At 40.6% G+C, this 26,328-nt stretch overlaps 1 protein-coding gene across 2 annotated transcripts in view; it reads right to left on the bottom strand.

Annotated features, from left to right (window-relative positions):
* The window catches only part of SCARB2 (scavenger receptor class B member 2), a 78,986-nt gene that overhangs the window by 3,614 nt on the left and 49,044 nt on the right, over nt 1-26,328 (bottom strand). For both annotated transcript variants that reach the window (XM_044912928.1, XM_021702331.1), the window contains 5 exons: nt 20,362-20,481; nt 16,889-17,058; nt 6,165-6,283; nt 4,754-4,827; nt 2,126-2,177 (listed from right to left, as the gene is read on the bottom strand). In XM_044912928.1, coding sequence (XP_044768863.1) covers nt 2,126-2,177; nt 4,754-4,827; nt 6,165-6,283; nt 16,889-17,058; nt 20,362-20,481 — 535 coding nt within the window. The remainder of the gene's footprint in view (nt 1-2,125; nt 2,178-4,753; nt 4,828-6,164; nt 6,284-16,888; nt 17,059-20,361; nt 20,482-26,328) is intronic.

The following is a 26,328-nucleotide window of genomic DNA, read 5'->3' as shown; positions in this document are numbered from 1 at the left end:
GGAGGTGGGAGAACAGTCTCCAAGGTCACTTCAAGGTCTAATATTTCCTTTTTCTAGAGTAAAGTCAAGTTCTTCCTAGGAGGCACCAAAAGCACAAGGTTTTACTCCATAATTCCCTGGACTCAATATAGTCTTCTACAAAAAAGCAAAGCAAAGGTTGAGTTGGAGGGGACTTCAAATATGAACACAACTATGAACATAAGTTGGCAGAACAGGATCCTTCCTCATTTCCAAAAAGCCCTGCTTTGTGTCCTTCTCCACAAACAATAACAATGATGACTCAGGAGCAATTGCAAATAGATCCTATAAACTGGTAAATAGTGCCTACATTTTCCCTCTGAAACAATAAAAGCCTAGTCTTAGAATTGTAATCACAAACCCTTCGAAAGTTTATAAATGTGGCTACCAATGTAATGCCAAATGAAAAAAAGGTTATAAAACCGTATCTATGGAATGGTCTCAACTACCTAATATCAAAACCAGAAAAATACTAAGAGGCAACATAAGCAGATGTCAGCTGTCCTTGTTTCTGAGGGACAGGTTATCAGTGATTTGCTTTTTTAAATATTTTTAAAAAATCTTAATTGAGGTATAATTGACATAAACAGATTAGTTTTGGGTGTACAATATAATGATTCAATATTTGTATGGTGATTCACTTTTAAAACATATTTTTAGTTTTCCAAGAGCTCTATAAAGAGCATGTGTTAGTTCTACAAAGTGTAAATTATTTTTTACAAAGTTATTATTGGAAACAATTTAACAACATGCTGTTGAGTAAAATAAGAACAATGTCAGTCTGGCCCAGGTTTTGTGAAAGTTATTTTAATTCTTTTTCTTGCCAGTCCCTGTTACTGAATTTTCTATGCAGAACAAGTTTTGTTGTTGTTGTTGTTTGTTTTGTTTGTTTGTTTTTAGGGAACAGAGAAAAATAATAAAAACTTTAAAAAATGCTGCTAACAATAGAAGCGAGCCGATCAAGAATTTATCGGAGAGGGAAAACCCCTGCATGTTCCCCCTCAAAACTGGGTAGAAGAAAGAGGGAAACTGAGGAGATTTATATAGTAAATGCATGTGATTCAGAAAAGAATTTATCACAGGTGTTAGCAGGTGTTTTCCGAGCTTTCTGAATAGCAGGTGTTTTCCGAGCTTTCTGAAAATTTTTTTTTTTAAAGACTTTATTCATTTATTTATTAGAGAGCGAGCGAGAGAGAAACAGCACGAGAGAGGAGAGGGTCAGAGGGAGAAGCAGGCTCCCCGCTGAGCCAGGAGCCCGATGTGGGACTCGATCCCAGGACCCTGGGATCACGACCCGAGCCGAAGGCAGTTGCCCAAACAACTGAGCCACCCAGGCGCCCTCTGAAAATGTTTTTATTTGCAAAACTTTAATTTATACCTAACATTTAGGGATAAAATTTCTGGGGTACAGTGTGAAACAAAGAAGTATTTCGTTAGGGAAATTCTTTTTGTTTAAACTATGACAGGATCTGTGTCCTATAATTCGTGATATATGTTGGTTTATCAGAAAGTAAAAAAACAAAACAAAAACAAAACAAAAAAACCCTCTATGCTATGATAAAAGATAAGGCAACCATATATCACTAAAATTAATGAGAATGTATCATTTTATTCAGTCATTTCTTTAACCACCTTACACAAAACTTTCATGTAATGTTGCCAATCATTTTAATTTGACCCTCTTTTCCTCCTGCTCAATGACGTGAATGGTAAACCAATTACATTTTGCAAACTGGCAGAGTTTCAAAGATGGAGGAGGTTTTAACTGGTCATCTGAGTGTTGGCTATTCTGCTTCAACAGTGTCTGCCATTGCTCCATTTACCTCTGCATTTTGTTTCTTACATAACCAGCTGTCCAGAAAGAGTTTCACCCAAAACATGTTCTCGAGAAAGAAAATTTTTTGTCATTTTCAAATCTCAAACAAATCTCAGGCAGCCTCACGTAAACATATAAACAGACATTTTCTGAGGACAAACAGGTTTTTAAAAATCACCTTTCCCCCTTTCTCACATCTTAAATTACATAGCTACAATAGTAGACATCAAAATGGAAGTTTCCCAAGCTTTCACAAGTAAAATATACCCATGGCTCCCTCCCAGAACTTACCTCATTAATATACATCACTGGGAAAACCAGGGTTCTAATGTTCCCCGTTTCCCTATAAAGACAAAAGGTGACAAATCAAAACCACAATGAGATATCACTTCATGCCTGTTAGAATGGCTAGTATCAAAAGGCAAAATGTAGTGAGTGTTGGTAAGGATGTGGATGAAAGAGAATCCTTGTGCTCTGTTGGAGGGAAGGTAAATTGGTACAGCCACTGTGGAAAACAGCATGGAGGTTCTTCAAAAAATTAAAAGCAGAATACCATATGATGCAGCATTTCCACCTCTGTATATTTAGCCAAAGAAAACAAAAACACTCACTCGAAAAGATATATGCACCCCTATGTTCACTGCAGTATTTTTTCCAGTAACCAAGATATGGAAACAACCAAAGTGTCCATCAATGGATGAATAAATAAAGAAAACATGGTATATATTCACACTAGAATACTATTTAGCCATAAAAAAGAATGGATTCTTGCCATTTGTGAAAATATGAATGGCCCCTGAGGGCGCTACACTAAGTGAATCAGACGGAGAAACACAAATACTGTATATTTTCCCTTATACGTGGAATCGAAAACAAACAAAACAAAAAAAACAAGCCCACAGACACAGAGAACAGATTGGTGGTTGCCAGAGTTGGGGCTTGGGGGTTGGGCAAAATGGGTGGAGGGAGTCAAAGGGTACAAATTTCCAGTTATAAAACAAGTAAGTCATAGGGGTGTAATGTACAGCATGGCAACTATAGTAAATAATACTGTAACGCACAGTTGAAAGTTGCTAAGAGAGTACATCTGAAAAGTTCTCATCACAAGAAAAAAACATCTGAACCTAGCGTGGTGATGGATAACTAGGCTTATTGGGCTGATCCTTTTGCAATACATATAAATATTGAATCATTATATTGTATACCTGAAACTAATATAATGTTGTATGTCAATCATACCTGGATAAAAGAAAATTATCTGAGATTATTTTATAGGCATCCTCATTATGATAGCACACTGGCCTGGAGAGAGAAGTTGCATGAGCGGGGGGAGGGGCAGAGGGGAAGGAAGAGGGACAAGCAGACTCCCCACTGAGCGTGGAGCCCGATGCAGGGCTGGATCTCACAACCCTGAGATCAAGACCTGAGGCGAAATCAAGAGCCGGATGGATGCTTAACCGTCTGAGTCACCCAGGTGCCCCCCTGGAGAGATAAGTTTATATGAAAATTCCAGCACACTTACTTCATTAAATTACCCAGAACTTATAAAGACTTCTTAGTTATCTTTGCAAACACTTATCAGTCAGAAGTTAGATTCCAATCTGTCAGGTCAACAATTCCAAGCTTTATGAAAACACAAGATGCTGAGAGCAAATTCATCAAAATGATTACTATTCTCTTAAGAGTTATCAGAAGGATGGCCACAGCCAGCTGAACAATGCTGCCACTCCTCAGAATGGTTTTTTTGGCTCCAAGCGGAGCCCAATGCAGAGCTTGAACTCATGACCCTGAGGTCAAGACCTGAGCGGAGCTCAAGAGTCAGATGCTTAATCAACTGAGCCACCAGGCGCCCCTCCTCAGAATGTTTTATGACCAGGCCACTAAGTATTGTCTTCACTAGAGCTCAGAGCACGTTACCAAGAACCAGCTCTGTGCCTGGTGTTTGGGGGACACTATCTCATTTAATTCTCACACTAGTCTCATGCAGTAGGTATCACTGTCCCAGGTTTAAGACACAGAAATTATGGCTCAGAGTCATTTGCCCAGGACCAACATGAGTAAAAGGTGGAGCCAGGATTGTAATTTCATTTTGATTCTAAGGCTCTAGGTCTTAACTACTAATTTATACTGCCTCAGGAATGTGCACAGGGTGGCAAAATGCATTCTTGCAAACCACATTTACTTTCTAGAAAGATCTGTGACATGTGGGATTAAATCTGCAAATCTGATGGGGGAGCCAAGTGTTACAGATAGATGGATAGATAGATAGATAGATAGAAAGAATAGATATATGATATTATGTATAGTTTTGCAACTTGTTTTTTCATTAACATTAAGTCATAAGCATTTTCTCATACCCAAAAAATTCCTATTGAAAAGTCTGAGCAGGACTATTAGTAATCCTAATTAAGTAATCCTTAATTAGTAATCCTAATTAAGTGGTGGTTTTTAGCTGGAGTGTGGGGAGGAACGGCTGGACTCAGGAGCCTATTTTAGCTGCCCGCCTGGGAGCCCGTGGCTGGCGCTGGGTGGGCGCAGTGGGAAGACCGGAGTCGTGGCAAGGGCAACGCTGCACAGCGTGGAGAGGCGCAGACTCTGTAGCCTTACCTCACCTCTCTGTGCCTTGGTTTCCTCATCTGTAAAATGGGGCTAACACAGCCTAACTGTGAGGAATAAATGAGTTCCTGTGTGTAAAATACTTAGAACAATGTGTGATCCATGGAAAGCACGCTATACATGTTTGGTGACAAAGAATAAGTAAATTCCAAGACCAAGGCAGCCTATGCGAATGCCGGTTACGCCTCATCCCTGAAGGGCAGGAGTGAGCAGACTTAGTGGGCTGTCTCCTGACATCGACCCCACCAGAGAGTCAATGCAGCAAAACGACCCGCTGCCTCTGACGAAAGAGGTAAAACTTACGCAAAGTCGTCTAACTTCTGGACATAAACGTTGATCTGGAACCTCTTCGCGGCTCTGAGAATAATTCCAGTCAACTGCCAATCAGAGAAGCAAAAAAGGAAACATTAGGGCTTATTAAAACCACAAACAGTTTTTCTCAATAGGGCAGCGTTTCTGTGTGGTGCTCACAGCCAGGGTGGCGGCTACCATGTCTGAGAGGAAGGGAGGACAAGGGAAGCCTGACCTCTGACAGAATGAGAACTGCGGATGTGGTCGGGTGCCTGGTGGACCAGTGTTTCTCGAACTTTAATATGCGTGTGAGCTCTTGGGGACTTTGTGAATATGCACATTCTGATTCAGCAGGCCTGGAGTGAAGCCTGACATCGGTATTTCTAGCAGGCACCCAGGATGCTGCAACTTCGGAGAGCGAAGCCCTAGGCGACCCTGGCAGGAGGGAGCTCTGAGCCAGGGAGTGGTCCCCAGGATGGTGAGGACCTCCCCCCGCCCAAAGCCGGGAAAGCAGCTGCAGCTGCTGGCTCCCCATGGCCGCTTCGCCTCTGCACCGAGGTTAAGGGACTGCACCCAGCCCTCGGGGACAAGCACCTGCCCACAGTTCTGCTGAGGAAGAGGAACTGACTGAAGGTTAAGAGAGAAAAGGGTGATAAGAAACACCTGATCTTTTTCACAAAAAGATAAGACCATTGATTTCTCAGATACAAGAGTGAAGTGCCCATAAATTGCTGTGCTGTAAAAGACTGTTCTCGCTTTTTCTTTACTGCTCCATGTGTTCAAAATTCCCAGAATGAAGATATCTGACCTTTACCTCGGTTCCTACAGTGAGAGGCTCTCTCACATTATGAAATGCTATTCCCTTCCTTTTCACGTGGTTTTAGTTTATCTCCTCTTTGAAAACAGGATTGAAGTATATGTATATCTAATGCCTTTTAAATTAATATCATACAATAAACTCTCAAAAGTGCCTGTAGAACGAGGCTTGCCAAAAGTAACTGAAGCTAATACATATATTTAAATTTCAACCAAAACATTCCTGGCAGTAAGCAAAAGAAGAATGTATGTCTTCAGCCTTGCTGATCTGTCTGCCTGTGGGAGAACGCATATACGCTCAAGTCCAAGGCTGCCAACGGAACACTGACCAGGTTACACGGGTCCAATCTCAGTTGTTCCAGTGATGCAATGTTTACAGGTGCTTTTCTGTTAAAGCAGGTTTGCTGCTATTTCTGCCTATTAGAGCCACAGAGTTCAGCCTGTAAGGCTGTGCGACTAGGTATCACATGCACTGAGCTGAGTCTTCTTCCCTTGAATGTGTATATGAAAGGAAGACAGGATTTTAACAGTGCTAAGGACTAAACCGATAAACACTGTGTAGACAGAATAAAATCCACGCTTTTACCAGGAAGATGTGTGTACTCACAGGATTAATGTCCACAAATGTCTCATGATAGTCCTTATTCGGGTGCATACCATCGATAGCAGAAACGAACTTCTCGTCTGCTTGGTAGAAGTGTGGGAAAGATATAATAATAGGCGCACCTGCATTTTAAGGAAAACAGAAATGAACGATGTGGTTCTTGAAAGTCCAAGATGAAATTAAAGTTCCTGCCCACAAACCTGGTTCCTACGGAGGGGGAAATTCTATACGTAAGTAAACTTGGGTGGGGGAGAGGGGCAGGCTAAAATTCCATTCGACACCTCCGAGTTTGGGATTTATACTTCATTTTCTGACATCTCATTTACCCTAACATTATTTTATGCCACCATATAAACTGAAGTCATGGCTAAATTATATATTCTTCAGTATTTACTCACCCATGAAATATAAAGGTTTACACACATTATTTTAATTAACATTCCCAGTAGCCCTATTAAGTTAAAACTATTAACTTCATTTTGCATTTGAGGAAAGTGAAGTTCAAAGGAGTTTAAAAAAAAAAACAGACCCAGGTACATCCAGCTGTAAGGTGACAAAGGCAGAATTCTAACTGAATGACAGATGTCTCATCTGAAAGCACTTGTTTCAACTGCAAATCTCTACCAGTAAAAAGGACTTTTATTTTTTTTTTTTTGCCTGCTTTTCTCTTTTTCTCTTTTTCTTTGTTTACATAAGACAGGCTTTCTTCTCCTGACTATGTTGATACAGAATTTTTTAAGACTTTGCCTGGTCATGCTATCTGCCCAGCATTTGACTAGATCAAGGTCTGCCCACATGATCTCTTTTTTTCTTTTATTTTCTTCCCTATTCATTTTAAGAACCAAATAGAGAATGTTCATAATAGCCAAGGCAACCTACAGAATCAGTGCAACCCCTATCAAAAGACCAATAGCATTTTTCACAGCACTAGAACAAATAATCCTAAAATGTGTAAGAATCTACAAAAGACCCTGAATAGCCAAAGCAATCTTGAGAAAGAAGAACAAAGCTGGAGGCATCAAAATCCAGATTTCAAGATATACTACAAAGCTTTATTAATCAAAACAGTATGGTACTGGCATAAAAACAGACACATAGATCAACAGAACAGAATAGAGAGCCCAGAAATAAACCCACATTTACATGGTCAATTAATCTATGACAAAAGAGGCAAGAACATACAATGGGGGGAAAGGCAATCTCTTCAATAAATCATGTTGGAGAAACTGGCCAGCTACATGTAAAAAAAATGAAACTGGACCAGTTTCTTATACCATATACAAATAAACTCAAAACAGATTAAAGACCTAACTATGAGACCTGAAACCCCAAGACTCCTAGGAAAAAAAAAAAAAAAACATAATCTCTTGGACATTGCCCTTAACAACATATTTCCATATATGTCTCCTCAGGCAAGGGAAACAAAAGCAAAAACTATTGGGACCACACCAAAACAAAATCCTTTCACACAGCAAAGAAAACCATCAACACAAGAAAAAGGCAACCTACTGAATGGGAAGAGATATTTGCAAATAGTATATCTGATAAGGGATTAATATCCAAAATATATAAAGAACTTATACAACTCAACACTGAAAAAACAAATAATCTGTTGAAAAAGTGGGCAGAGGACCCGAACAGGTATTTCTCCAAAGAAGACATCCAGTTGGCTAACAGACACATGAAAAAATACTCAACATCATTCATCATCAGAGAAATGCAAACCAAAACAACAAGGAGATATCACTTCACGCCTGTTGTTATGACTAGTATCAAAAAGACCAATTATAATAGCAAATGTTGATGAGAATGTGGAGAAAAAGTAACCCTTGTGTACTGTTGGTGGGAATGTAAATTGGTATCACCACAGTAGAAAATAGTGTAGAGTTTCTTCCAAAAAATAAAAATAGAAATACCATACGATCTGGTCATCCTATTACTATTTACCCAAAGAGAATGAAAATACTAATTTGAAAAGAAATACGCACCCCTATGTTCAGTGAAGCATTACTTACGATAGTGTCATCAATAGGTGAATGGATAAAGAAGATGTGGTATCTATATACAATAGAATATTACTGAGGCATAAAAAAAGAATGAGATCTTGCCATCTGTGACAACATGGATGCCCTAGAGGGTCTTATGCTAAGTGAAATAAGTCAGACAAAGACAAACACCATATAATTTCACTTACTTGTGGTATCTAAAAATCAAAACAAATGAACAAACAAAACAGAAACAGACTTATAAATACAGAGAACAATGTGGTGGTTGCCAGAAGGTAGGTGACTGGGGGAGTTGGGTGAAGTAGATGGAGGGGATTAAGAGGTACAAACTTCCAGTTATAAAATAAATGAGTCACACAGACATGAATAGCACAGCATAGGGAATATAGTCAATAATTGTAATAATGTACGGTGACAGATGGTGACTACACTTATTGTGGTGAATGTATTAACATATAGAATTGTCAGATCACTATGCTGTGCACCTGAGACTAACAGAACGCTGTATGTCAAATATACTTTAATAAGATTGTTTTTAAAAAAGGAACACATAGGGAAACAAGTTATTAAAAGAAACCTATTCTAGATCGTGCTATTGAAGAGAGAGGGATCCAATAATTGCTACAAGGGAAACATACATTTGGAGAAATGAGCTTGTTGCCAAGTAATTTAGATTTGCTTACATATCTACCAGCCATGCTCAAGATACATATCATCTGTCACATCCATGTATTCTGTTTCACTAAACAGTTTCACAAAGCCATAATTTCTGTTCACTAAACAGTTTCACAAAGCCATAACTTCCTTCTTTGTGATCTACAATGATCTTTAAAGTGTTATTTTTAAAGATTTATTGGGAACGTAATAAGGGCCAGACACTGTCTCGAGTGTTTTATATACATAATCTCTCACCTTCACACAACCTTCCAAGGAAGTTATCATCAACCCCCATATTACAGATGAGAAAACTGAGGTCTACCTCCTTAATCAACTTGGCTAATGTGTTGCCAAACAGAATATGAATCAAACCCAGATCTACCTGACTCCAGAACACTCACTCATCCCACTATCCAAAATGTTCTCTGGGGAAATTCAAAACACTTGAGGATAATTCCAGAGAGCTGAACTTTTCAGTCCACATCTGGGAGTACAAAACAGGCAAGAGGAAAAGGACTGTAGCAAGAGGTTGAGTTGCCAAATAGAATCTTTGTTGATTCTGACATCAACTTCTTGAGGAAGCAGAATGTTAACAAAACAATGAGAAAAAATATGTCCACATTGGTGCCTTGAGCCAGAGGCAGCTGGACTGAGTGGACCAGGCACTATTTCAGGACCATTCATCTACTAAGAAAGCCGGAGAGGTCAGAAACAGGGACTTGTTCCCATTTACCGTTGGTCTTATCTCCAGGGAGGGGTGCCATGTCCCCTGGCACAGTGGTTCCCAAATAGTAGGTACCATCTTCATGAGAATCACCTGGAGCTCATGTTAAAAATACAGGTTCTGGGGCCCTGGTATGTGGGCCCTGGGACATAGATTTTTAATGACTCTCCAGATAATTCCTACGCAGGGCCAGGTTTAGGAGCCACTGCCCTGGGAGAGAAGGAATAGGGAGGTATACTGCTGACTTCAGATTACCTCAAAAGGAGATTTTTTTTTTTCAAGCAAATTAGATAAGAGGGCAAAAGCTAGCACATTACTTTATTCAGGAAGTAAAGACAACTTTATTCAGGAAAGAGGGGTTACAAAATTTCTCAAAGGAAACTTTAAAGGGGAATTATAGCCTAAGAAGTATCACAGCAGACCCTACGTTCTAGCAGGGATTTGCTCAGAGATAAGAATTTTATAAAAATCATTTTCCCTCTCTGAGCCCAGCTTTCCACAATTATAAAAAGAGGCCTCTGGATGCCTATCTAGTAAGAGCACTCTGAATAATTATGCAACAGAGGATTGTTATAGTTCTCAAGAAGAAGAAAATGCTTTTGTCAGTTGTACCACCAATAATTCTGCCTCATTTTTTTTTAAAGATTTTATTTATTTATTTGCAAGAGAGCACAGCAGGGGGAGCGGCAGGCAGAGGGAGAGGAGGGAGCCCGATGCGGGGCTCGATCCCAATGACCCGAGCCGAAGGCAGACGCTTAACCAACTGAGCCACCCAGGCGTCCAAATAATTCTGCCTCATTCATGGAAAGGAGCAGCGTAGCTCAGACATTTAAAGACACTGGGAAATTTGCAGTCAGGGTATAAAACTAACTCTGTTTTGAAATCATCATAAATTTCTTTTTTAAGATTTCATTTATTCATTTGAGAGAGAGAATAAGCAAGAGAGCGAGCACGAGTCGGGGAAGGGGCAGAGGCAGAGGGAGAAGCAGACTTCCCGCTGAGCTGGGAGCCCGACATGGGGCTCAATCCCAGGACCCTGGGATCATGACCTGAGTCAAAGGCAGATGCTTAACTGACTGAGCCACCCAGGCACCCCTGAAATCATCATAAATTTTTTTGTTTTTAAAGATTTTATTTATTTATTTATTTGACAGAGAGAGAGACAGCAAGAGAGGGAACACAAGCAGGGGGGAGTGGGAGAGGGAGAAGAAGGCTTCCCAGGGAGCAGGGAGCCCGACGCGGGGAGACGCTTAACGACTGAGCCACCCAGGTGCCCCTCATCATAAATTTTTAACAAGATATGTACTTTCTCATTACCAAGTCTCCACTTTCTCTTTTAGCATTGTTATGAACATGAAATCAGTTAATGATTTACACGTATTAACTAATGTATATATGTAAACCACTTAGAATAATGACTAGCTGAACAATGACTACATAATTGCTTGGTAAACACGAACTATTTTTACTATTAAGACTTCTAAACTACCACCCAGAAAGAACACAACGTGACATTCTAGGAATAAGAAGCATTACACAAGAGAAGAAGAAAGGAACAGAGGAACTACAAAACTGCCAGAAGACAATGAACAAAATGGCAATAAGTCTACACTTACCAATAATTACTTTATTTATTTATATTTTAAAGATTTATTTATTCGAGAGAGAGACAGAGTGTGTGTGTTGGGGGGGGCAGGGCAGAAGGAGAGAGAAACCCCAAACAGGTTCTGTGCTCAGCACAGAGGGGCCCAATCTGATGACCCTGAGACCACAACCCAAGCTAAAACCAAGAGTCGGATGCTCAACCAACTGCACCACCCAGGTGGCCCTCAATAATGACTTTAAATGAATGGACTAAATTCTCCAATTAAAAGACAGAGTGGCCAAATGGATAAAAATATAAGACCCACCCATATGCTGCCTAAAGAGATTCACTTCAGATGTAAAGACACAAACAGACCGAAAGTAAATGGAGGTAAAAACGCTCCATGTAACTGGAAATCAAAAGAAAGCTGGGGTAGCTATAGTTACATCAGACAAAATAGACTTTAAAACCAAGACTGTAGGGGCACCTGGGTGGCTCAGTCAGTTAAGCATCTGCCTTTGGCTCAGGTCATGATCCCAGGGTCCTGGGATGGAGCCCCACCTTGGGCTCCCTGCTCAGCAGAAGCCTGCTTCTCCCTCTCCTCCCCGCTTGTGCTCTCTCGCTATCTCTGTCACTATCTGTCTCTCTCTCAAATAAATAAATAAAATCTTTAAAAAAAAACAAAACCCAAAGACTGTAATAAGAGACAAAGAAGGGCATTATATAATGACAAAAGAATCAATCCAACAAGAGGATATAACATTTGTAAATATTTATGCACCCAAAATAGGGACACCTAAATATATAAAGAAAATATTAACAGACCTAAAAGGAGAAATAGATAGCAAAACAATAATAACAGGAGATTTTAATACTCCACCTACATCAACATATAAATCATCCAGACAGAAAATCAAAAAGGAAACATTGGCCTTAAATGACACATGAGACCAGATGAACTTAGATATATAAAGAACATTCTATATAAAAACAGCAGAATACACCTTCTTCTCAAGTGCACATGAAACATTTTCCAGGACAGGTTATATGTTAGGCCACAAGTCTTAAAAATTTAAAAAGATTGACATCATGTCAGGCATTTTTTTCCTACACACAATGGTATAAAACTAGAAATCAATTATAGGAAGAAAACTGGAAAATTCACACATATGTGGAAACTATACAACATGCTCCTGAGCAACTAATGAGTCAAAAAAGAAATCAAAGGAGAAATCAAAAAACACTTTGAGATGAATGAAAATGAAAATACACCATACCAAAATTTATGGAATGTAGCAAAAGGAATTCTAAGGCAGAAATTCATGGTGATAAATACCCATCTCAAGAAACATGAAATTCTCAAATAACCTAAGTTTATACTTCAAGGAACTAGAAACAGAAGAAAAAAATGAAGCCCAAAGTTAGAAGAAGAAGGGAATAACAAAGATCAGAGTGGAAAGAAATGAAAGAGAGACTAAAAAGATAATAGGAAAGATCAATGAAGCTAAGAGCTGGTTCTTTGAAAAGATAAAATTGACAAACCCTTGCTAAGACTCATCAAGAAAAAAAGAGAACTCAAATCAATAAATCAGAAATGAAAGAAGTGATGTTACAACTAATACCACAGAAATACAAAGGATCATAAGAGACTACTATGAACAATTATATGCCAACAAACAACTTAAAAGAAATGGATAAATTCCTAGAAACATAACCTTCTAAGACTGAATCATGAAGAAATAGAAAATCTGAATTGATCAATTATTAGTAAGGAGATTGAGTTAGTAATCAAAAACTTCCTACCAAACAAAAGTCCAGGATCAGATGGCTTCCCTGGTAAATTCTACCAAACACTCAAAGAATTAACACCAATCCTTCAAAGTATTCCAAAACATAGAAGGGCAGGGAACGTTTCCAAACTCATTTTTACGAGGCCCGCATGACCCTGATACCAAAACCAGATAAGGACACCACAAGAAAAGAAAATTATAGGCCAATCTCTCTCTCTCTTTTTTTTTTTAAAGATTTTATTTATTTATTTATTAGAGAGCGAGAGAGAGAGAAACAGCATGAGAGGGGAGAGGGTCAGAGGGAGAAGCAGGCTCCCTGCCAGGCCAGGAGCCCGATGTGGGACTCGATCCCAGGACTCTGGGATCATGACCTGAGCCGAAGGCAGCCGCCCAACCAACTGAGCCATCCAGGCGCCCCTAGGCCAGTATCTCTTATGAACATAAATGCAAAAATCCTCAACAAAATATTAGCAAACTGAATTCAACAATACATTACAAGGATTATACACCATAATGAAGTGGGATTTACATCAGGGATGCAAGGATGATTCAACATTGGCAAATCAATCAACATGATATACCACATTAACAAAGTGAAGGATAAAAAATCATATGATCATTTCAACAGATGCAGAAAAAAGCATGTGACAAAATTCAATATCCATTATGATAAAAACTCATGATAAAGTAGGTATAGAGGGAACATATATCAACACAACAAAGGTCATATATAACAAGCCTACAGCTAACATCATACTCAACAGTGAAAAGGTTAAAGCTTTTCCTCTAGAATCAGGAATAAGGGAAGGATACGTACCTTCACCACTTTTATTCAACATAGTATTGGAAATCCTAACCAGAGTAATTAGGCAAGATAAAGAAATAAAAGGCATCCAAATTGGTGAAGAAGTAAAGCTGTCACTATTAGCAGATGACATGATATCATATGTAGAAAACCCCAAAGACTCCATCAAAAAACTGCCAGAACAAATAAACAAATTCAGTAAAGTTGCAAGATAAAAAAAAATCAATATATAAAAGTCAGTTGTGTTACTATACACTAATAATGAATTCTCAGAAAGAGAAATTAAGAAAATAATCCCAGGGACGCCTGGGTGGCTCAGTCGGTTAAGCACCTGCCTTTGGCTCAGGTCATGATCCCAGGGTGCTGGGATTGAGTCTCGCATCGGGCTCCCTGCTCAGCCGGGAGTCTGCTTCTCCCTCTGCCCCTCCCCCTGCTTATGCTCTCTCTCTCTTTCTCTCTGACAATAAGTAAATAAAATCTTAAAAAAAAAAGAAAGAGAAAATAATCCCAATCACAATAACATCAAAAAGAATAAAAGACCTTGGAATAAATCTAAGCAAGGAGGTAAAAGACCTGTACACTGAAAATTATAAGAGGAAAGAAATTTAAGAAGACACAAATAAATGGACATGGATTGGAAAAATTAATATTGTTAAAATGCCCATACTATCCAAAGCAATTTACAGATTCAATGCAATCGTTATCAAAATTCCAATGGCATTTTTCACAGGAATAGAATATACAACCCTAAAAATTGTGTGGAACCATAAAAGACCCCCGAGCAGCCAAAGCAATCTTAAGAAAGAAGAACAAAGCTGGAGGCATCACACTCCCTGATTTCAAACTATATTATATATATTTTTTTATATAGTTTTTTTTTAAAGATTTTATTTATTCATTTATTTGAGAGAGTGAGAGAGAGAGAGAGAGAGAGCACACGAGAGGGGGGAGGGTCAGAGGGAGAAGCAGACTCCCCGCTGAGCAGGGAGCCCGATGCGGGACTCGATCCCGGGACTCCAGGATCATGACCTGAGCCGAAGGCAGTCGCTTAACCAACTGAGCCACCCAGGCGCCCTCAAACTATATTATAAAGACATAGTAGGGTATTGGCATAAAATAGACACATACGTCAGTAGAACAGAATAGAAAACCCAGAAATAAATCCCATGCACCATTGGTCAATTAATTTATCACAAAGGAGCCAAGAATATACAATGGGGAAAGAACAGAGTCTTCAATAAATGATGTCAGGAAAACTGGACAACCACATGCAAAAGAATGAAACTGGACCACTATCTTATTCCATACACAGAACTTCACTCAAAATGGATTAAAGACTTGAATATGAGACCTGAAACCATAAAAGTCCTAGAAGAAAACATAGGTGGTAAGCTCCATGACATCGGTCTTGAGTGATGGCTTTTTGGATCTGACTCCAAAAGCAAAGGCAACAAAAGCAAACAAACAAACAAACAAACAAACACAACCAAGTGGGACTACATCAAACTAAAAAACTTCTGCATAGCAAAAGAAACCATCAATAGAACCAAAAGGCAACCTACTGAATGGGAGAAAATATTTGCAAATCATGTATCTGTAAGGGGTTAACATCCAAAATATTATTATAAAGAACTCATGCAACTCAATAGCAAGAAATCCAAACAATCCAATTAAAAAATGGGCAGAGGATCTGAATGGACATTTTTCCAAAGATATACAAATGGCAAATGGGTACGTGCAAAGATGCTCGACATCATTAATCATCAGGGAAATGCAAATCAAAACCACAATGAGATATTACCTCATACCTGTCAGAATGGCTAAAATCAACAACACAAGAAACAACAGTTGTTGGTGAGGAAGCAGAGAAAAGGGAACACTTTTGCACTGTTGGTGGGAATGTAAATTGGTGCAGCCACTGTAAAAAAAAATATAAGGATTCCTGAAAAAATTAAAAATAGGGGTGCCTGGGTGGCCTAGTTGGTTAAGTGTCGCACTCTTGATTTCGGCTCAGGTCATGATCTCAGGGTTGTGAGATGAAGCCCCACATCAGGTTCAACGCTCAGGGCAGAGTCTGCTTGAGATTCTCTCCCTCTCCCTCTCCCTCTGCCCTCCTCCCATTCGCACGCATACCTCCCTCTCTCTCTCTAATAAATAAATAAATAAAAATAAAATCTTAAAAGAATTAAACATATAACTACCATACAATCCAGCAATTCTACTTCTGGGTATTTATCCAAAGAAAACAAAAACTAATTTTTGAAAAGATATGCATCCTTATGTTCATTGCAGAATTATTTTCAATAGCCAAGATATGAAGATAACCTAACTGTCCATCAATGGATGAACGAAAAAATAATGTGGTATGTGTATATATATATATATATATATACACACACACACACACACACACACACACACACACACACACACACAGTGGAATACTATTCAGCCATAAAAAGAATGAAAATCTTGCCATGTGGAACAACATGGATGGATCTTGAGGGCATTATGCTAAGTGAAATGAGTCAGACATAGACAAATATCTGTGATCTCAGTTACATGTGGAATTTAAAAACAACAGCAACAACAAGCTAAGCTCACAGATAGAGAGAACAGATCAGTGGTTGTTGGAGGCGGTGGGGTTGGGGTGGGAGAAATGGATGAAAGGGGTCAACAGGTGCAAATTTCCAGTTATAAAATAAATGTCACAGGGATGTAATTTACAACATAGTGACTATGGTTAATGGTATTGCATTGCATATTTACAAGTTGCTAAGAGAATAGGTCTTAAAAGTCTTCATCACCAGACTTTGTAAAAGTCTTCCTCACAAGACTTGGTTTTGTAACTATGTATGGTGACGAATGTTAACCATACTTATTGCAGTGATCATTTTACAATATATACAAATATTGCATTGTTATATTGTATACCAGAAACTAATACAATGTTATATGTTAATTATACCTTAAATTGTTTAAAAAAAACAAGCAATACAGAAAAGCCACTAATTTTTTATCATCCTATAACCATATTGTGAAATACTATTCTTGAAAAGTCAGAATCACTCTTTCATTTGGGCTGACAGCATTCTTTGTTGAAGAACACTAATCCTGCATTCTAGACACACAGAATCCTGTCCCTTCCCTGAGCTCTTACCATTCTTGCAGATGCTGATATTCAAAACTCCTGAGCCCAGGCAGTTTCCTTTAGGCACACAGAAGCCAGCATTGTCTGAGGTATTGGCTAGTACTTCTCCAGGCACCTTATACCGGAAGGCAGGCAGTCCCTGCACACTCTCGAAGTCACTGAAAGTTATGTACACTGATCTGGTAGGAAGTAAGGAGGAAAAGTCAGTGTGGGCTCTGGTCAGCGTAATCTGCCCCGAACCAGTAAGTTAACAACCGTTCTCAGGCACAACGTGGCTAAAGTTGATGGGGTATAGGTGGGAAATGAAGATGCAAAAGAAAGCTTGAAAGGAGCTCACACCACTCGGTGCAGAAGAGGAATTATCATGAAAGATGTTTAAGAGGCAGCAACTGTAGTAACAGCCAAACCAGGCCAAGGGAAAAAAATGTGTGGTAGAAAATAAAGAGGACATTTAGGACAGAGACTCACCTGGAAAGAAGTAAAAGAGTCGTCCAGACCAGCACGGACACATGCCGGTGTGGCCGAAGCAGAAGCAAGGGTAGGGCAGAGGCAAAGCAGAAGCAGAAAAGGTGGCAAAGGGCTCAGCCAGGTAGATGCGTAAGTGCTTGAAACGTGCCCCGTTAGCCAGACATTTGATGTGAATGTATACTTTGATACCCATTTCCCTCAAGTAAAAATAGTTTCCATTTTGGAATTTATTACAATGTTTATTATTTCAGTCATTTATCTCAATGGAGTTTGACGTAATTTTGGCGTCAGTCCTTACGGAGTTTCAAACAGTGGTCCCATGTACTACTAACCACCCTTGTATTTGCACATCGTGAGCGACAGACAAAAGCACTTTCACATACACTGTCTCAAATGATCCCTCAGCCCTTCAGTTGAAGGCCAAAGCGAACTGCTTTCTGGGTCTGGCTATTTTCATCTTTGAACCAGAGGTGGGACACGTCTCTTGCAGGGTTGTGAATCACATGGGAGCTGCCTTCTACTCACGTCCCACCCATATAGCATTTTCTAAATAAAATATTTTAGGCAAACAGAAAAGTAGAGAAAATACCATAATAAATACCTTTTAAAACAAATACTACTCAGATAAATAAAAAGGATAGTATGGATACAACTGCAGCTCTCTGTATAACACTTCTTTCTTTTTTAAAGATTTTATTTATTTATTTGAGAGAGACAAGGAGAGAATGAGCAAGAGAGCACAAGCAGGGGGAGCGGCAGAGGGAGAGGGAGAAGCAGACTCCCTGCTGAGCAGGGAGCCCGATGTGGGACTCGATCCCAGGACTCCAGGATCATGACCTGAGCCGAAGGCAGACGCTTAACGACTGAGCCACCCAGGCGCCCCTGTATAACACTCCTGATTCCAGTCCTTCTCTGAGTCCCCAGAGGTAACCACTGTCCTGAACTTGGGGTTTATCCTTCCCTTGCAGGTCTTAATCCTTTCACAAATGTGCACATTCATAAACAATGTGTGGCATGGTTTGCTATTTTTAAATGTTATGTAAAACAGTATGCCATATTCTCTTCCTGTAATTTGCTTCTTCATTCAATATTATTAAGATTTATAACATTACATTGTCTGGTTCTTGTATTTTAAATCTTATGCAGTATTCTATCATATGAATACACCACGATTTATTTATATTCTCCTTTTTACAGAGACTTAGGTTGCTTCCAATTTTCCACTACTAAAACCACGTTGCAATGAACTTTTCCGTGTAAGTCTCCTTACAGGTCTACACAAGGGTTCTCTGGGCCAGGGAACTGATGCAGAACAGTGAGGCACCATGGCGTTTGCACATCCTCGGCTTTACTAAACATTGCCAAATGGCCCTTCAAAAGTGCTCGTGTCGGGGGCACCTGGTGGCTCAGTTGGTTAAGCGTCTGCCTTCGGCTCAGGTCATGGTCCCGGGGTCCTGGGATCGAGCCCCGCATCGGGCTCCCTGCTCGGCGGGAAGCCTGCTTCTCCCTCTCCCGCTCCCCCTGCTTGTGTTCCCTCTCTCGCTGTCTCTCTCTCTGTGTCAATTAAATAAATAAATATTTTTTTTTAAAAAGTGCTCGTGTCGGATAAAAACATGTTTCCTCCGCACCAAGTCCTTCAAAAAGCCTCCTGTGGTGCTTCTAGGTTGCCTTGTTTCACTCGCTGCATTCAAATGCATTTTCTGACCCTTCTGTCCTCCCCCAAATATGTACGGGCGCGGGCAGCCAGCCAGAGAGGGACTGTGGTCGTCTGTGGGGGTGCTGCGACGGCTGGGAAGCATGGCACAGCAGCCGGGACGGTGAGGTGGGGGCCGATGCAAGAGCTCTTCCTGAGGAGGCATCCCAGCATCTGGTAGCAGAGCCAATGCAGGACAGCGGGGAGATTTATAATGCCACCACTCTTCCTGGCAGGGCTGACTGGGTAGGCGGTGCAATTATGTGAGCTATGAAACACCAGAAGAACAGCCATTCTTCAGCATATTGAATCAACAGTGTCAAATGCGACTAAGTCACTTGGGACTTTAAGGAGTTTCATGAAAAGGCTTGTCGGGGTAAGTAGGGAGGATGTAGAGATGGTGTGAGTCAGCCATTCATTCAGGCAGTTTGAGGGTGAAGGGCGGAGACAGGGCAGTAGCTGATGAGGGGACGGGAATCAGGATGGAGAGCAGGATGCCTTCTTCCCAGACAGGAGCCATAATCATGAAGGAGCAGGCGGGAGAGAGGGAGAGCTCACAAGGCAAGTGGCAGCAGGTATGATCTAAGGGAAGGTGACAGCTCAGCAAATGCCTACAAACTCTGAACTAGGGACAACAGTTTGCTTTATCCTCTGTGTAGAGGTTACCTGTTGACTGGAAGACCAGGTGAAGTATCATGCTTGACAGAGCATATCATAATAACTCAGAGCCATCATTTAATTTTGTTTACTGTTTGACAAGTCCTGGGCGAAGTATTTTACTAACAGTAACGCATTTGTCCTCATAACAACTCCCAAGGTAGGCAACAATTTCAATCTTTATTTTACACATGAGGAAAGTGAGGCACAAAGTGCTGAAAAACTTTCCCAAGGTCACACAGCTTTAAGTGTTGGGGCTGGTGTTCAAATCAACCAATGCAGTCACGCTCTGGATCCCGTGCCTTGAACCACTATGCCACACTGTCTCTCAATATGCCATCAGCATTCGTCACTGATATTTTTTAAAAGATTTTATTTATTTATTTGACAGAGAGAGAGAGAGAGAGCACAAGGAAGGGGAACAGCAAAGGGAGAGGGAGAAGCAGGCTCCCTGCTGAGCAGGGAGCCCGATGCGGGGCTCGATCCCAGGCCCCTGGGATCATGACCTGAGCCGAAGGCAGATGCTTAATGACTGAGCCACCCAGGCGCCCCAGCATTTGTCACTGATTAAGCAGAAATGTCCAGGCCTATGAAGGGTAGCTCCTTATATTCCTCACCCTTTTGGTCATCTTGCAGTCAAATAACTTATGTGGAAAGTTCTTACCTGCAAAATTCAGATGGGAAGACATAAAGAATTTCCTCTCTGTTTATTAACGGGTGAAAAGAATCTCCATCTGTTCCATTAATCATATTGCACTTATCTGTTGTCCACCAGTCAAGGGACCTGTAATTGATAAGCACAAGAAAGAATAGACATTTGATTTTAGATCTTTTCAGATGGTCAGGACTTTTCAGGCCTTAATTGGGAGCCAGCTACCCACAGAATCTTATTCATACGCAGACACAGGGGGGATGCTGGTTAGGAATTAGATCAAGAGGGGTCAGAGTAGTCACCTGATCCCCAAATCAATTCTGATAGAGGCAACGTCCAAAAATCCCTCTTTCCTTCCTGCAAAAAAGAGTATCCTATGTAGAGGTTTAGAAATACCCATTTTATTAAAATAGTGATTCAATGTAGCATGAACAATAGCCTTGTCTGGAGCTGGCCCACTGACAGGAGAGCTCAGGATAGATATGTTCAGCTCTTGAGGAAGGAGCTGAGATGGCAGAGTAGTAGGAGGACCTACGATTGCCTTGTCTCTCAAACACAGCTAGATAAATATCAAATCATTCTGAGCACCCAGGAAATCCATCTGAGGACTGAGAGAACAAACTGCACAACTAGAGGGAGAAAAGAGGCCACGTCGTGGAAGGTATGAGATGCGGAGACGTGATTTGGGGGAGAAAAGAATCTCCAGTGCTATGGAGGGGAGGGAGCCCCCGATCACAGAGAGAGAGAGAGAGGGCACAGGGTGCAGGTTATCACACAAGAAAAACACTTCTCTAAAACCACTGACGTGGAAAACGAGAGCGGTTGATTACTGCAAGTTTTTACAAGTGGCTGAGCTCAGAGACTAAAGTTCTAGAAGTCCATGCGATCATTGGGGGAAGCCTGGTGGGTACAGAGGTGCTCCTGTGGAGAAGAAGGGCAGAGGCCCGGGAGCAGACAGTGTGGTCGGAAGATCCCCTGGGTCCCACTGGGAGAGACAGTCCCCCTTCTTGCAGTGCACTTGGGAGAGGTGGCACTGCCTCTCCAGGGACAAAAGAGCCAGCGGGTGCCATTGAGCTGTCCAATTCATTAGCATAGGAGCAGAGATGTCTGCTGTGGGCCGCTAACCAAGACACCAGCTTTTTGCTACTCTTTGCCATGAACTCCAAGCCCGTGCTCAGTGCGACTGCCCTTCTGGGACAAACTGGCACCATCCATACCACCGCGAGACCCTCCCCCAGAGGATCAGCGCAGGTCGCTGCCATGCTGGGTCCCTAAAACTTGCAGTTTTGAAAACCAGCTGGTGGGCCTGAGCTAAGACACAGGAGTACTGCGCCGTCAGATGGGCAGATGGCTCAGACACAGGGTGAAAGCAAGGGTCAGAGGGAAGCCTGGGACAAATGAGGGGAGAGTGTTTGCTCTTCTGGGAGGGCTTCCTGAGCAACAGCGGTGCAAATTCCCCTTTGGGGATGAGACAGCAGGCTGATGCTCTTTTTACCCCTGCTCATCAGCACAGACGGACTTCAGCGAGCAGCACCACAGTGGAGGCTTGAGCTGCTTACACCAAGCCCCACTCCCCTGCGCTCTGCAGGTGCTTCTAAACCAGCGCAAGGGTGCCTGAAAGTCAGAGAAGCAAGGGGCCCTTCCCCCAGAAGACCAGCATAAATCCCCTCACCCACCAAGTCTACTGACCACAGAGCGCTGCAAAGCTTCAGCTCTAGGGGAAATAGGATCTAGCCTCTCTTAACAAGCAGAACAAAACACACCTAGTTAAAGCTCACCACACACTGGACAAGGTCCAAATACTCCCCACTGCAGGCAAGGAGAAACTCTGCAGAGGCCTGACCTGAGGGATAGAGCAGCCAAAACACAACAGCAGAGTGCATGCAGCATACACCAGAAACACTTCCCGAAGCGCCAGGCCCTGGACAGTAAAGGAGCTCTTCTTAATATAGACATTACTCTCAGGAGCAGGAAACATAAGAGGCTTTCCTAACCCATAGAAGACAGAGACCCAGACAAAAGGCCAAGATGGAGGAGTTCATCCCCAATAAAAGAACAAGAAGCAGTCATGGCCAGGGATCTAATCAACACAGATATAAGTAATATGCCTGAATCAGAATTTAAAACAACAATCCATAAGGATACTAGCTGGGCTTGAGTAAAGCACAGAAGACATCAGGGAGTCCCTTACCACAGAGATAAAAGACCTAAAAACTAGTCAGGCCAAAATTAAAAATGCCATAACCAAAATGCAAAACTGACTGGATGTAATGACCACAAGAACTGAAGAAGCAGAGGGACAAACAAGTGATATAGAAGATAAAATTATGGAAAATAATGAAGCTGAAAAGATGGAAAGAAAAGTGTTGGATCATAAATGTAGACTTAGGGAACTCATTGACTCCATAAAGTATAATAACATGCGTATCATAGGAGGCCCAGAACAAGAGAGGGAAAAAGGGGCAGAAGGTTTATTTGAGCAAATTATAGCTGAAAACTTCCCTGATCTGGGGGAGGAAACAGACATCCAAATTTAGGAGGCAGAGAGCACTCCCTCCAAAATCAACAAAAGCAGGCCAACCCTAAGACATATCATAGTAAAATTTGCAAAATACAGAGATAAGGAAAAAAAAAAATCTGAAAGCAGTGAGGGAAAAAAAAAAAACAACCCTAACCTACAAGGGTAGACACATAAGGTTCCCAGCAGACCTGTCCACAGAAACTTGGCAGGCCAGAGAGATGACATGATATATTCAATGTGCTGAATGGGAAAAATCTGCAGCCACGAATACCTTATCCAGCAAGGCTGTCATTCAGAATAGAAGGAGAGACAAAGAGTTTCCCAGATAAACAAAAACTAAAGGAGTTCATGACCACTAAACCAGCCCTGCAAGAAATACTAAAGGGGACTCTTTGAGCGGGAAAGAAAGACCAAAAGCAACAAAGACTAGAAAGGAATAGACAAGATCTCCAGAAACACCAACTTTACAGGTAATATAGCTGCACTAAATTCATATCATCAACAATCACTCTGAATGTAAATGGACTAAATGTGCCAATCAAAAGACACAGGGTATTAGAATGGATGAAAAAAACAAGATCCATCAATATGCTGCCCACCAGAGACTCATTTTATTTTGTTTTACTTTATTTTATTTTTTCTATGCATGTGATATTTATTTATTTCCTCTGTAGTTGTATATTTATATTTATTTATTTATTATTATTATTTTTAATTAACATATAATGTATTATTGGTTTCAGAGGTAGAGGTCAGTGATTCATCAGTCTTATATAATACCCAGTGCTCATTACATCACGTGCTCTCCTTAATGTCCATCACCCAGTTACCCCATCCCTCCACCGTCCTTCCCTCCAGCAACCCTCAGTTTGTTTCCTATGATTAAGAGTAAGAGACTCATTTTAGACCTAAAGATACCTGCAGACTGAAAGTGAGGGGATGGAGAACCATTTATCATGCTAACGGACGTCAAAAGAAAACTGGACTAGCCATAGTTATATGAGACAAACTAGATTTTATTTATTTATTTATTTTTAAAGATTTTATTTATTTATTTGACAGAGAGAGACAGCTAGATAGGGAACACAAGCAGGGAGAGTGGGAGAGGGAGAAGCAGACTTCCCGCGGAGCAGGGAGCCCAATGCAGGGCTCGATCCCAGGACCCTGGGATCATGACCTGAGCCGAAGGCAGACGCATAACGACTGAGCCACCCAGGTACCCCGAGACAAACTAGATTTTAAACCAAAGACTGTAACAAGAGATGAATAAGGGTACTATATCATAATAAAGGGGTCTATCCAACAAGAAGATACAACAATTATAAATATTTATGCCCCCAACTTGGGAGCACCCAATTATACAAATCAATTAATAACCAACATAAAGAAACTCAGTGATAACAATATAGTAATAGTAGGGGACTTTAACACCCCACTTACAGCAACAGACAGATCATCTAAGCAGAAAATCAACAAGGAAACAATGGCTTTGAATGACACACTGGATCAGATGGACTTAATATATATTATATAAATATATATATATTACATATTCATCCTAAAGCAGCAGAATATACATTCTTTTGAGTGCACATGGAACATTCTCCAGAACAGATCACATCCTGGGTCATAAATCAGGCCTCAACAAGTACAAAAAGACTGAGATCATACCATGCATATTTTCAGACCACAACACTATGAAACTTGAAGTCAACCACAAGAAAAAATTTGGAAAGACCTCAAATACATAGAAGTTAAAGAACATCCTACTAAAGAATGAATGGGTTAACCAGGAAATTAAAAAATACATGGAAGCAAATGAAAATGAATACATGATAGCCCAGTACCTTTGCGATGCAGCAAAAGTGGTCCTAAGAGGGAAGTATGTAGCGGTACAGGCCTATCTCAAGAAGCAAGAAAAGTCTCGGGACGCCTGGGTGGCTCAGTCGGTTAAGTGTCTGCCTTCAGCTCAGGTCATGATCTCAGGGTCCTGGGACTGAGCCCCGCATCCGGCTCCCTGCTCAGTGGGGAGTCTGCTTCTCCCTCTCCCTCTGCCCCTCCCTCCCCTCTGCCCTGTTCCTGTGTTCCCTCTCTCTCAAATAAATAAATAAAATCTTAAAAAAAAAAAAAAGCAAGAAAAGTCTCAAATACACAACCACCTTACACCTAAAGGAGCTAGAAAAGGAACAGCAAATAGAGCCTAAAGTCAGCAGAAGGAGGGAAATAATAAAGATTAGAGCAGAAATAAATGATATAGAAACAAAAAAAGATAGTAAAACAGATCAATGAAACTAGGAGCTCGTTCTTTGAAAGAATTCATAAAATTGATAAACCCCTGGCCAGACTTATAACAAAGAAAAGAGAAAGGATCCAAATAAATAAAATCATGAATGAAAGAGGAGAGATCACAACTAACACCACAGAAATACAAACAATTCTAAGAGAATATTATGAAAAATTATATGCCAACAAATTAGGCAATCTGGAAGAAATGGATAAATTCCTAGAAACATATAAGCTACTAAAACTGAAACAGAAAGAAATAGAAAATTTGAACAAAAACCATAACCAGCAAAGAAATTGAACAAAAAATCTTCCAACAAACAAAAGTCTAGGGCCAGATGGCTTCCCAGGGAAATTCTACCAAACATTTAAAGAAGAATTAATACCTATTTTCTTAAAGTGTTCAAAAAAATAGAAATGGAAGGGAAACTTCCAAACTCATTCCCCAAGGCCAGCATTACCTTGATTCCAAACCAGACAAAGACCCCACTAAAAAGAAGAATTACAGGCCAATATCCCTGATGAACATGGATGCAAAAATTCTCAATAAGATACTAGCAAATTGAATCCAACAGTACAGTAAAAGAATTATTGCCATAATCAAGTGGGATTTATTCCTGGGCTGCAAGGGTGGTTCAAGATTTTCAAATCAATCAACGTGATACACCACATTAATAAAAGAAAGGATAAGAACCACATGATCCTCTCAGTAGATGCAGAAAAAGCATTTGACAAAATACAGTATCCATTCTTGATAAAAACCCTCAACAAAGTAGGGATAGAGGGAACATACCTCAACATCATAAAGACCTACAGCTAATAACATTCTCAATGGGGAGAAAACTGAGAGCTTTTCCTCTAAGGTCAGGAACAAGAACAAGGATGTCCACTCTAACCATTGTTATTTAATACAGTACTAGAAGTCCTAGCCTCAGCAATCAGACAACAAAAAGAAGTAAGAGGCATCCAAAGCAGCAAGGAAGAAGTCAAACTTTAACTATTCGCAGAGGACAAGATAGTCTATGTAGAAAACCCAAAAGACTCCACCAAAAAATTGCCAGAACTCATAAATGAATTCAGCAAAGTTGCAGGGTACACAATCAACGTACAGAAATCTGTTGCATTTTCATAAACCTATAATGAAGCAGCAGAAAGAGAAATTAAGGGATTGATTC

Source organism: Neomonachus schauinslandi, chromosome 2 (assembly GCF_002201575.2).
Source record: "Neomonachus schauinslandi chromosome 2, ASM220157v2, whole genome shotgun sequence".
In the NCBI taxonomy this organism is placed as follows: domain Eukaryota; kingdom Metazoa; phylum Chordata; class Mammalia; order Carnivora; family Phocidae; genus Neomonachus; species Neomonachus schauinslandi.
Note: the sequence above shows the minus strand (reverse complement) of the source record. Positions and strands in the feature narration are given on the sequence as shown.